At 49.3% G+C, this 13,067-nt stretch overlaps 1 protein-coding gene across 1 annotated transcript; it reads left to right on the top strand.

Moving 5' to 3' along the window:
- The first annotated feature begins 2,603 nt into the window (after nt 1-2,603).
- LOC147961114 (uncharacterized) lies at nt 2,604-3,493 on the top strand. Its single transcript, XM_087533682.1, has 2 exons — nt 2,604-3,291; nt 3,459-3,493. Exons 1-2 carry the CDS (start codon nt 2,604-2,606, stop codon nt 3,491-3,493), a joined length of 723 nt encoding a protein of 240 aa, XP_087389808.1.
- Nucleotides 3,494-13,067: the final 9,574 nt, after the last annotated feature.

Here is a 13,067-nt window from a genome sequence, read left to right on the forward strand (position 1 = left end):
TTGTCCTTGGCTTGAAAGACTAGTTCAGGGGCTACTGACAGTGTCCTAGATTAGGCGGTGCACCACACGTCGGCCTCCCGTTCGTGGCCCGGGCCGAGGACCTACCTGCAAAGGAAGAATGGGCCCCACATGCCCTGGCCCTTGGCATAATCAAGATGGAGACCTCCAAAGACTTAGCGTACACTTCAAAGCGTGTTTGAAGGATCAGCATGTTATCCCTAGATTGTAATCGACCATGTGTAAACCCTAGATATCCCCGGTGCCTATATAAGTTGTGGGGTTTAATCCGTAGAGGTAGGTTTCCAAAGTTTTAGAGGTTAGAACTCACTTATACGATCTCGAGGTAGATCATTCTGTACTTTGGGGAGATTTCCCTATGTCAATTGGCTTATGCGGTCAAGTTATTGGACAAGTGTGGCACGACAGTTTGCTACGAGACACAAGCTCCAATGGACCAATGCCACAAGTTGAGCAAGCGTAGCTCATGGACACCACAATGTATCGAAGCGTTGTGGGCAGCCAAAGATATTTGGTGCATACCCGACCTGACTTGGCTTATTCAGTCGGGATCGTGAGCCGTTTCATGGAGAATCGGACAACCGAACACATGAGTGCGGTCAAGCAAATCTCGCGCTATGTGAAATGCACTATTAATCTTGGCTGCACGTACAGAAAGGGAAAGGAAGGATTGATCCTTCATGGATACTCAGATAGTGGCATGGCAGGTGATGTTGATGATCGGAAAAGCACAACGGGCATGATATTCTACCTTGGCCCAAATCCTATCAGTTGGAATTATCAGAAGCAAAAGGTGGTTGCACTGTTTTCATGCGAGACAAAATACATAGCAACAAGCACGGTGACTTGTCAAGCAGTGTGGTTGAGAAGACTCCTAGCTGATCTAGCAAAGCAGGAGGTGCAGAAGGTGTCATTGAAGATCGACAACCAAGCTGCAATCTCATTATACAAGAATCCGGTTCATCATGAGAGGAGCAAGCACATCGATACTCGGTTCCACCATATCCGGGAGTGCATTGAAGAAGGGATGATCGAAGTTCAGCACGTGAACAGGAAGGACCAGCTTGCCGACATTCTCACGAAGTCCCTCGGTCGATAGAAGTTCATGGAGATGAGGAAGAAAGTCGGAGTGCAAGCAATGAAGACAAAACAAACAGATTAAGGAGGTGAATGTAGAAGTTAATCTAGTTGTAGTATTAGGTTTGGTCAAGTATTAGTCCAATGAGTCCTAGTACTAGTCGTTCTAGTGTTTAGGTTAGAAAACGGACAAGTGTTTGTACGCGTCTGAGTTGCGTCGTGTTGGTTGCCGAGTCGGCAACGTGTTGGACGCGGCAGCATTGTATCCCTTTATATACATACGAGAAAAGATGAAAAGGTGCAAGTTGTCCGCACCGCAAAAAAGTGTTTTCCTCTATCAAGTATTCGATCGCAAGTAACGAGAGAGTCGCTCGGTCAAAGATCGTTTCGATCCATAGCAAAGCTAGCTAGCCAACGTAGCTTTGCACATTGTACGTGTATTAGCTCCTGAGAATTTTGGTCTAGCGATCAAAAGCCAACACACAACGCATATTGGGACCAGGCAACAAAAATGCAGGAAGCAAGTAGCCCATATGTTTCAACCATGGCCACCGCGAGCTGGAACCAGCAATGGCGTGAGCTGCAATGGGAGGCGCTGGTGCTGCAACCGGCTATGCGCCGAGCTGTGACCAGTACGCTGCCAAGCTGCAACCTGCCAAGCAACATGCTACGACAGGGTGACACGGCGACCAGCGACCATGGAGGCGACAGCCGAAGCGATCAGAGGGATGCGCGGTGACCGGCCGGCCGGCCGACTGGTTGCCCAGCGCTGGAGTTTTCTTCTTGTTAAAATAGGTCTAGCGTGTCATGTACATGTATCCTATACGTATGTAATTGTATGCTGATTGTTATATATATAGAAAGACGTGGAGAGGCTTTGCCCACGGAAAACCCTAAACCCTATTCTCTATTTTGGTATTAGAGCCTACCCTAGCCGCCGCCGCCTCTCCTCCCGCCGCCGCCGCCGCCGCAGTTTCCTCGCGGCCGCCGCGATGTCCACTGCGCCGGCACCCACGTTGACCCCCTCCTCTGCGCTCACGCTCACCACCCCCTCCGCGCTCGTCCCGGTCGCCCCCGTCATCGCCCCACCCGCCGCGACGGCTCCCACCCCGGTCCTTCCGCCCATCACGGTCTCGCTTGACCGCATCAACTTCATGCTCTGGAAGGCTCTTGCCCTCCCCAACTTCGCCGGAGTTCGCCTCCACGGCTTCCTCGACGGCTAAGCCACTACGCCGCCGCCGACCGTGACGACAGGCACCGGCGAGGCCGCCCGCACCGTGTCCAACCCCGACTACGAGCAATGGTGGACGCTGGATCAGAAGGTTCTCGGGCATCTCCTCGGCTCGATGAGCGTGGAGATCTCCGCGCAGCTCATTGGCTGCAGGTCGGCCGCCGCCGCCTGGGCGGCCGTGCACACCATGTTCGCCGCCGAGAACAGTGTCGGCGTGCGCAACCTCCGGCGCCAGATTCAGGCGCTGCGCAAGGGAGATCGTCCCACTGGCGAGTATATGCAGAAGGTCAAGGCCCTCGCTGACTCGATGGCCGCCGCCGGCTCTCCTCTTCGCGATGATGAGATCATCGACTACATGCTGACAGGGCTCGGTTCGGCGTTCAACCCCATCGCCGCCTCCATGAACTTCGCGGGCGTGCCAATCACGTTCCCCGCGTTCTACTCGAGTGTTCTCCACTACGAGGCCCTTCGGCAGCAGCAGTCCGAGCATGAGGATTGGCAGTCCTCCACCAACGCCGCGTCTTGGCCGGTCTACAACAACACTTCCGGCCGAGCCTCCGATTCTGGCCGCCCGAGCGGCGGCCGCCCCTCCACCGGTTCCCTCCCGCCCGGCTCGGGCAGCTATGGTAACGGCCAGGGCAACACCTCTGGTCGTAACAACAACAACGGCAGCAATAGCGGCAATGGAGGAGGAAACGGAGGTGGCAACGGGGGTGGTCGCAACCGCCGCTGGCGTCCCTGGTGCCAGATATGCAAGAATTGGGGTCATGAGGCCGGCGACTGTCGCAGCCGCTATGATCATGACCACCGCGCCGCCAACTCCGCATCCACATCCTCCTCCCATGAGCCGCCGCACTGGATTCTGGACACCGGTGCGACGGACCACCTGACGAATGATCTTGATCGTCTACACTTCCACGAGCGCTACGGCGGGAAGGATCAAGTGCAAGTGGCAAACGGTGCAGGTTTGTCTATTTCGCATATTGGTCATTCCACTATACCCGGTTCATCCCTTCGTTTACGCAATATTCTTCGTCTACCACACATTCATCAACATCTTCTCTATGTTTATCGTCTCGTCCTTGATAATGATGTTTTTGTGGAATTTCACCGTTTCTTTTTCCTTGTCAAGGACACGGTCACGAAGAAAATTCTTCTTCATGGTAGATGTCATGGTGGACTCTACCCCATCCCGTTTGGTCGCGCGTTGTCATCCTCCACCCGCCAAGCGTCCCTCAATGTCAAGACCACCCCGTCCCAGTGCCACCAGTGTCTCGGTCATCCCTCAAATAATATTGTTCAAAACATTGTTAGGAATAATGATTTAGTGTGTTCTTCTGAACGTCAGCCTTCCGTGTGTGATGCTTGTCAGCGTGCTAAAAGTCGACAATTGCCTTATCATTTATCACATCATGTTTCCACTATACCTCTTGAGTTAATTCATTCTGATGTTTGGGGACCAGCTCTTGCTTCTTCCGGGGGTTATAAATATTATGTGAGCTTTGTTGACGATTACTCTCGCTTCTCTTGGATTTATCTCCTTAAGCATAAGTCTAACGTTGAGCAAGTATTTTATTCCTTTCAGGCTCATGTTGAGCGTCTTTTTGACACTAAAATCATAGATGTGCAGTCCGACTGGGGTGGTGAGTATCACCGGTTGCATCGTTATTTCCAGCGCACTGGCGTCTCTCATTGTGTGTCTTGCCCGCACACGTCTCAGCAGAACGGCATTGCTGAACGCAAACACCGTCATCTTGTTGAAACAGGCCTTGCTTTATTGGCTCATTCTTCTCTCCCATTGCGTTTTTGGGATGAGGCATTTCTTACGGCATGCTATCTCATTAATCGCATGCCTACACCTGTTCTTCAACAAGATACACCCATATATCGTCTCCTTAAGGTGCACCCTGATTATAAGTTTCTTCGCACTTTTAGGTGCGCCTGCTGGCCTAGTTTGCGTAAATATAATGCACACAAACTTGCTTTCCGATCCACCATGTGTGTTTTCTTGGGCTATAGTCCGATGCATAAGGGATACAAGTGTCTTGATCGGTCCACGTGACGTATCTACATCTCCCGTGATGTTGTTTTCGACGAGTCTGTTTTTCCCTATGCCACTCCTAGGGTCACTGTTGATGTCTCTTCTTTGGCTGATGTTCTCTCTTTTCCTCCCACTGAACCGGCCACGGGTGACCATATGCGCAAATACGACTTGTCCTATTTGTCTACTGACACGCCTATTCCAGACCCTGTTGCTTTTGTGCAGGATTCTTCGGCTCCGCCCTCTCCGGCGCTCAACGTGCCTGGCGCATGCACGCCCTCTGCCCGCCCCCCTCACGTGGCCGTCGCGCAGCCCTCCTTGGCGATCGACGTGCATGGGACATGCACGTCTCCCCGATCGGCTCCCGCATCGCCCGGCTCGGTCGTCGCCTCGCCCGGCCTGGCTTGCCCCTCGGGTACCGCCTCGCCCGGCTCGTCCACGGACCCGGCCGCTTCGCCCGGCCCCTCTGCGGCCTCCTTGCCGCGTGGTGACGTGGTGTCCCCCGCCCCGGTGCTCGAGGATGCTGCTCCGCCATCGCCACCGCAGCTCGCGTCGCCCTCTGTCGAGGGGAGTCCCGCTCCCTTGACCGCGACGCCCCCAGCTGCTCCTGCACACACCATGGTTACCCGCACCTGCGATCATACTCGTTGTGCTCTTGTTCCTACTGACGGGACTATCCGCTATGATCCCCGTCGCCGTGCGTTTCTTGTGGTGCCTGTCTCTCATCGTGATGCTCTCCGTGAGACTGCCTGGCGTACCGCGATGATTGATGAGCTCACTGCTCTGCATCACAACAAGACTTGGGTTCTTGTGCCTCGGCTGCGCGGTGTCAATGTTGTTGGGAGCAAATGGATTTTCAAGACCAAGCACCGTCCGGATGGCTCTGTTGATAAGTACAAAGCTCGTCTGGTCGCCCGTGATTTCACACAGCAGCTTGGCATTGACTATGGTGATACTTTCAGTCCGGTTGTCAAGCCGGCCACCGTTCGTTTGGTTCTTGCTTCGGCTGTTTCTCGCGGTTGGAGTCTTCGGCAGATTGATGTCAGCAATGCTTTCCTTCATGGGTATCTCTCTGAGGACGTCTATATGCAGCGGCCACCTGGTTTCGAGGATGCTCGCTTTCCCTCGCATGTGTGCAAGCTTCAGCGAGCGCTCTATGGGCTCAAGCAGTCCCCTCGTGCATGGTACGCTCGGCTCAGTGCTCGTCTTCTCGCTTTGGGTTTTTCCTCCTCCAAAGCAGATGCATCTCTGTTTTTCTTCCGCTATCATGATGTTCAGATCTATATGCTTGTCTATGTGGATGACATTGTCATTGCCGGATCTTCTCCATGTGCGGTTGATGGTCTTGTTCATGCCCTCGCTGCCAGTTTTCCTATCAAGGACCTGGGCCGTTGGAGTATTTTCTTGGTTTGGAAGCGTCCTACAATTCCGGGGGGATGACATTGACTCAACGGAAGTATGCCTTGGATCTCTTACACCGTGTGAGCATGAAGAATTGTAAGCCTACTTCCACACCGTTGTCTACGTCCGAGCAGCTTGCACGAGTGTCTGGACGGCCTCTTAGTACCGATGATTCTTTTCGGTATCGCAGTGTTGTTGGTGGACTGCAGTATTTGACACTCACCCGTCCGAATATTTCATTTGCAGTGAACAAGGTATGTCAGTTTCTCTCACAGCCCACTGATGCTCACTGGGAAGCTGTTAAGCGGATTTTGCGCTATGTGAAAGGAACGTTGCACACAGGGCTGAAATTTCGCAAGGCTGTCTCTACTAGCATTAGTATCTTCACTGATGCGGATTGGGTAGGTTGTCCGGATGATCATCGTTCAACTGGAGGTTTCGCCATATTCGTTGGACCGAACCTCATTTCCTGGAGTTCGAAGAAACAACCAACAGTGTCGAGGTCGAGCACAGAGGCCGAGTACAAAGCCTTGGCGAATGGAGCTGTTGAAGCCATCTGGGTAGAGTCACTACTCAAAGAGCTTGGAGTGTCTCAGCAGCGTGTTCCGGTTCTCTGGTGTGACAACTTAGGGGCCACATATCTGACTGCCAACCCAGTTTTCCATGCACGTACCAAGCACATCGAGATTGATTTTCACTTTGTGCGTGAGCGTGTTGCTTCTGGAGCTCTTGAGGTCAGATTCATTACTTCTAACGATCAGCTGACTGATGTGTTTACTAAACCAGCCACCAGACAGATGCTAGACCGTTTTAGTACCAATCTAAACCTTGTACAGAGTAGAAGTTCAGATCGAGGGGGAGTGTTAAAATAGGTCTAGCGTGTCATGTACACGTACCCTGTACGTATATAATTGTATGCTGATTGTTCTATATATAAAAAGACATGGAGAGGCTTTGCTACACGGAAAACCCTAAACCCTATTCTCTATTTCTTCTTGGGGTCAAGTTTAGTTTTGAGAGCAAGAGGTACCGTTGGCCGCTACTCGTGCAGCACAAGCACGAGGGAAAAGTCTAACTATCATAATTGGATCGAAACGATGTGAATTTGTCTACAAAATGATGATAAATTGTTGGTACAAATGAACTGCACATGTCTTCTCCTCCCGTTTTCGTTCTCCCTGCTAACTAATGCAACTCGTCTCCCCACGCACCTGGCATGCTTAGAGCTTGCTTGGTTCTTTGAGCGGGCGTACAACGCGACCACGACGGCTGCCCCGGCATGTGCATCTTGAACCGGAACGGTGGCCGCGCTGGACCGCTACCCTGCCTCGACAGGGCCGGCCGGTACTAGTCGGCCGCCTCGAAATTCCATTAGACAGTTGATCATCAGTTGCATTCCATACTTTAAGTTTGGCGAGCAGCTACTAGCGAGCACTGGAGTTTGTGTGTACACATGTGTTAGTTAGATCTTGTAGCTAAGGACCATGTCATCGTCACGCAAATGCATATAAACCCATTAGAGCATCTCCACTAGGGCCCAGGACGCCCCTCAAGGATCTTTTTTTAGCATCAGTGGATAAAAAACGTCCCAGCCAGGCCCCCGAGACGTCGTTTTGCGTCGGTTTTGGTGATATTTAGCGCTGGCACGCCCACCCCGCACCCAGCCCCCTGAGCGCAGCTGGCAACGTCGGCATCTACTTTTTGCAGCCGCTGCCCCACTTGCCAGCCCCTCTCTCTCCCCTCTCCTCTCCTTTCTCTATTTTCTCTCTCCTCTCTCTTTTCCTCAGCCGCTGCCCCACCTACCGGACACAAAGCTCGCACGGCCGGCCACCGTCGCGGCCTCCTCCTCGCCGCCGCACGCCAGGGGCGCGCCTCCGCGTCCTCCTCTCGCCCTCCCCTCGCCGGCCACCGCGGCCACCGCGCAGCCCTCAGCTCGAGCCACTCGCCTGCGGCCTTGCCGGAGGTCGAGCAAGTGTTGAGCCACGGCTGAAGGCCGGCCGAGCTGAGGGCAGCGAGCTTGTGCTCCCGGACAGCTGCACTCGTTGGCGACCACACCCAGCTCCGTCACGGACCGGCGGTCCTCCCTGTTGCCGTTGTACTCGAGCTGAGTGGAGATACACTCGTTGCGCCCGCGTCTAGGAGCTGCCGCCGCTCCGTCGGTGACCTTGGAGCGCGTCCGGCGCTAGCAGCCCACACCGCCTCCCTCGCCTGGGAGCTGCCCTACTCCGGGTCGCGGACGACGCCTCTGTCAAGGCCGAAGCTGACCGCAACAAGGCAAGCGCCTCGCGTGCCCGACGCGGAGCTCGCGCTCGCGCGGCCGGAGCGTGTACGCATGGCCCGGCACGGAGAACGCGCGTGCCCGGCGTGGAGCTCGAGCTCGCGCGGCCGTGGCGGAGCGCATGATTGCGCGGCCGGAGCGGAGCACGCATGGCCGGCGCGGAACGGAGAGCGCGTATGGCTGGGGTGGGGCTCGCGTGGAGGAGGGAACTGGACGAAGGGCACGAGGACGGAGGGCTGGTGGTGCGCGGCGGACGGTGGCAGGCGTCCTCGATGATGCTGGAGACGGTGTCAAGCTGCGGGGTGCTGCCACGCGTCCTCGGAATGCGTCTTGGGTGGGGCGACGGCTAGGAAATTTTGCCTCCCGAAGCCTAAAATTCCGCCGGCGCGATCCCAAGCGGCTAAAAAATGACCTCCTGGGGGCGCCAACGAGTGGAGATGCTCTTAGCCCAGCGGACAAGATAACACATGAAGCAAGTAGAGAGATATGGGAACCAATTTGTGGTTCGATGATTAGGAGAACAGTGCTACCCTCTGTTCATCAGAGTTTAAGTCCCAGACTTAACATTGATGCTTGCATTTTTTTCTGTATTTCATACCTTTCGGTGAAGTGCGTTCAGTAGGAGGAAATGTTTCCGTCAACTAGGAAAGCGTCTCTGGTGACTTCACCAATCTCAAGATGATGTTGACTCAGTCTCTCGAATGTGCTCATAGAAATAGGATGTGCATGTGCATGTTCATAGAAATGCGTGTACATATGCATATGTATAAGAGTTTGTGTTTGTACTGTATTAAAAACATAAGGAGATACAATGGTCCATGTGACATGTGCCAGTCCTGTGCGTAGATTATACTACTTGCATGTGTGTGGGTTTGTCATTAATTAGGAACCAAATCATGGCGTCTTTAAGCCTTGTTTGGTTCATAAGAGGGTGCTTGGATACATTTTAGTCTCATGACTAAAAGTAGTGGGACTAAAACTTGCTAGCTTTATCCATGCTTGGATCCAAATACTAAAGAGACTAAAATTAAGTTAATGAGCATTTATTATGCTCCAAACCCTCCAATGCAGAACTCATCTATGTTAAAGGAGAGGAGTTAAATGAGGAGAGAGAGGACTAATCCACATTTTAGTAGGGGTACCCCTGACTAAAACATTTTAGTCTCAAGACTAGTTTAAGCCCCTCTTTAGTCAGGGGTGCTTGGAACTTTAGCCTCTTAAAGAGACTATTTTTAGTCAGACTAAAATAAGTCCTTTGGATCCAAGCACCCTCTAAGTCCTAAGACTTTTTTTAGTCCCAACTTATAAGTCTCAAGTCTCTAAAAAGTCCGTACATGTTTGGTTACTGGGATTTAACATGGACTAAAGGACCATATTACAACTATAAGTCCCTCCTTAAAAATCTTATTTCATAAGTCATAAATGCCTACTTTAAGTCCGTATAAGTCCTTTTTGTTTGGTTTAGATGGGAAAAAAAGTCCCTAAACTAATAAGTTCATGAAAACAAACACCCTCTTATTTGGAGAATAGCAATGCGCACATAACTAACGTGATATGCAAATGCGCACATAGCTTGCCGTGTCTACTCTCCTGTAGGCCCCAATGTTTCCTTCCCGTCGCCAACGCGGAGCTGCCCGCGAACGCGAGCGAAGCCATGTATAGCGCGAACACTCTCGGCCGCGCTGGAGGTCAAGATCGTTGTCTATTGCAGCCGCCAAGCATTGTCGATGTTCATTAGCGCCAATCACTATTGCTGAGAAGCCGTCATTCGGCACCGTACTGCTGCTGGACTTTTGCTTATTCTTGGTCGCCGACCGAATATGAGCTATCAAGGATATTAGAATCTTGAGCCACCATTGCGCACTGTCATGCGCGGGTGCTACCCAGCGATGAAATAGTAAGACGGAGGAGCGTGCCTTTTCTCTGTGCAAGATCCATGCGAGCTAGAACTCTCGTACCCTTTTGTTCTCTGATCTAAGTGTATGTCCACGCTTCCACACATCTGCTTGTCCCCATGCCTTCCAAGCCAAACTCATGGACATGGCATCGGGTTCCCAAAAGATAACAATAGTGATCGGTCTTATCATCTTGGTAGACAATCAAGCGAGACTTGATAGACCGATGTATATGTGTTAGAACTATCATGTGATTAGGGGTTAGAGGGATGAAGATGATGGAGGGCTTGCATAAATAAGGAGGGCAAGAAGCTGGTAGAAAATTAAAGAAGGGTACTTTGAAGCAGCAAATTGTAATGAAGCGAGGAGTGAGTGAGGACAACATATAGCAGTGAAAATATGGAGAAAGACGACGTGGACAGCAACAAATGGCATATGTATCAAATCAAAGTGCATCCTTGCCACAAGTCCGTGGGCATCCATTTTTTCAACTTTGTGACTTAAACGACCCTGATGCGCAAGTTGGTGTACTACCAGTACTATAACATCGAGTTAGAAACAAATCTCTGCAACACCAAAGGTTTACTGGGTTGGAAATGAACGATGCAATTCTTACATGCCACCCTTATGAAAATCGCAGAGTCAATTGCATCACTGGTGCTAGAACTTAGCATGAATGATCACTTTAGTGCTACAAGTTATGGTGTACATTGAAGTGGTGTAAAAATTTAACTTCGCGGTGAAAATATGGTGCAAAACTCGTTTGTTTACGTCCATGACGCTGATGAGGCATGCCAACAAGGCATGGGGTGCGCTGTCAATGACTGGATGATGACAAGATGTGCGGCCTTCAGTTTTTATTTTTTCGCTCGAAAATAACGCTGGGAGGCCCGCCCGCACAAAACGCATTGAGAAAAAAATAGCACACACAGGGTTTCGAACCTATAACCAGCAGATAACAACACCTCAAAAAAAAAACCAGCAGGTAACATGCGATGCGAGTGCACCTAAGCATCGGCCAATGAGACATTCCGTGCCAGCGAACTGAAGATTTCAGGCATACACTATTAACTACCAGGGCCGCCATTTTTTTGTTGCTAAATAGGTTATTGTACTTAGACCACTTATATATATTATTTAGACAATATAATTTTCTACTTATAGGTATTGCACATGATTTTTCATAAAATCATAAATATTTTGTTTCCTAAAATTTCATAAACATTTTTGAAAGCATGAAAACGTTTATATACTGCATGTGTATTTTATTTAAAACGTGAATATAAAACATTATTCGAATTTTACTTAAATATATTTTAATAAATGTTTATATAATTTAAAAACATTAATGTATGTAGTCTTAAAAGATTAAATATTTTATTAAAGATGCCGCACGTGACCTCAGGTATGATCTTTACATTTATTAGTATTTCTTGTTATTGTTATTTATTGTTTTCAATATACTCAGCGTTTCAAAAACTACATTAATTTTGTCAAAATTTCTACGAACTTTTATAAATATTTTACATTGGTTAAATGTATTTAAATAAATATTTGTATAATTTTAAATTAACTTTTTAATACAAATATTAATGCAATATATAGTTCTTTCATGCTTTTGGAGAATGTTTATGTATGGTTAGGAAAAATATTTATGCTTCATGAAAAATCATGTGCACATTTATAAGGAAAATATTATATATTCTAAAGAATAGAAATGCTGGTTCAATATAAAAGAAGCATTAGCCTATGTACAAGAAACAATCTTCGTCGGGTGTTGGTATGCACTATCGGGTTAGGAGGTCGCTGGTTTGACTGTTGGATTTTTTTCATTCGAAGTTTGGAGTTTTAATTTATGTTGTTAGGCCAAACTGGTATACAAAATATTTATTATCACAGAGAACTAAATGTCGTCAGGCCTGGTGGTTAATCGCCAATTTGTAAAATATGTAGGTCCTTGGTTCGAACCCCTAAGGTGCGCCTTTTTCATTTGTGTTAAAAAAACTTAATTTACATTGTTAATACTGATCTCAAAATGAACTGGAAAGGTGATCGGTTGATTTGGTAAGGCTCGTAGGATATACCTGCCGGTCTGAGGTTCGAAACTTAGTGGGAACAAATTTTCTATCAGTGCTATTTTTGACAGGTGGGCCAGTGTTATTTTCGTGCAAAAAAAATAAAAACTGAAGATTTTTTGCAAAAAGAGCAGGCCACATGCCCTGTCCCCATTGTCCGGTCACTGACAGCGGGCCTCATGCCACGCTGGGATGCCTCATCAGCGTCATGGATGTATAAAAACTTAGTGGGAACAAATTTTCTATCAGTGCTATTTTTGACAGGTGGGCCAGTGTTATTTTCGTGCAAAAAAAATAAAAACTGAAGATTTTTTGCAAAAAGAGCAGGCCACATGCCCTGTCCCCATTGTCCGGTCACTGACAGCGGGCCTCATGCCACGCTGGGATGCCTCATCAGCGTCATGGATGTATAAAAATGAGTTTTGCACCGTATTTGCACAGCAAAGCCAAGTTTTTGCACCGTAGTGGGAACAAATTTTCTATCAGTGCTATTTTTGACAGGTGGGCCAGTGTTATTTTCGTGCAAAAAAAATAAAAACTGAAGATTTTTTGCAAAAAGAGCAGGCCACATGCCCTGTCCCCATTGTCCGGTCACTGACAGCGGGCCTCATGCCACGCTGGGATGCCTCATCAGCGTCATGGATGTATAAAAACTTAGTGGGAACAAATTTTCTATCAGTGCTATTTTTGACAGGTGGGCCAGTGTTATTTTCGTGCAAAAAAAATAAAAACTGAAGATTTTTTGCAAAAAGAGCAGGCCACATGCCCTGTCCCCATTGTCCGGTCACTGACAGCGGGCCTCATGCCACGCTGGGATGCCTCATCAGCGTCATGGATGTATAAAAATGAGTTTTGCACCGTATTTGCACAGCAAAGCCAAGTTTTTGCACTACTTTAATGTACACCACAACTTGTAGCACTAAAGTGATCATTCCTACCAAGTTCTAGCACTAGTGATGTAATTGACTCATAATCGTAAGTACCAGTTCAATTTGTTAATGGTTACTGCCACATTTTTTTCCAAGTGGTTAATCCCGCTCTAACGGAACGT

This window comes from Triticum urartu, chromosome 7A (assembly GCF_056163025.1).
Source record: "Triticum urartu cultivar PI428250 chromosome 7A, HENAU_Tu73, whole genome shotgun sequence".
NCBI lineage: Eukaryota > Viridiplantae > Streptophyta > Magnoliopsida > Poales > Poaceae > Triticum > Triticum urartu.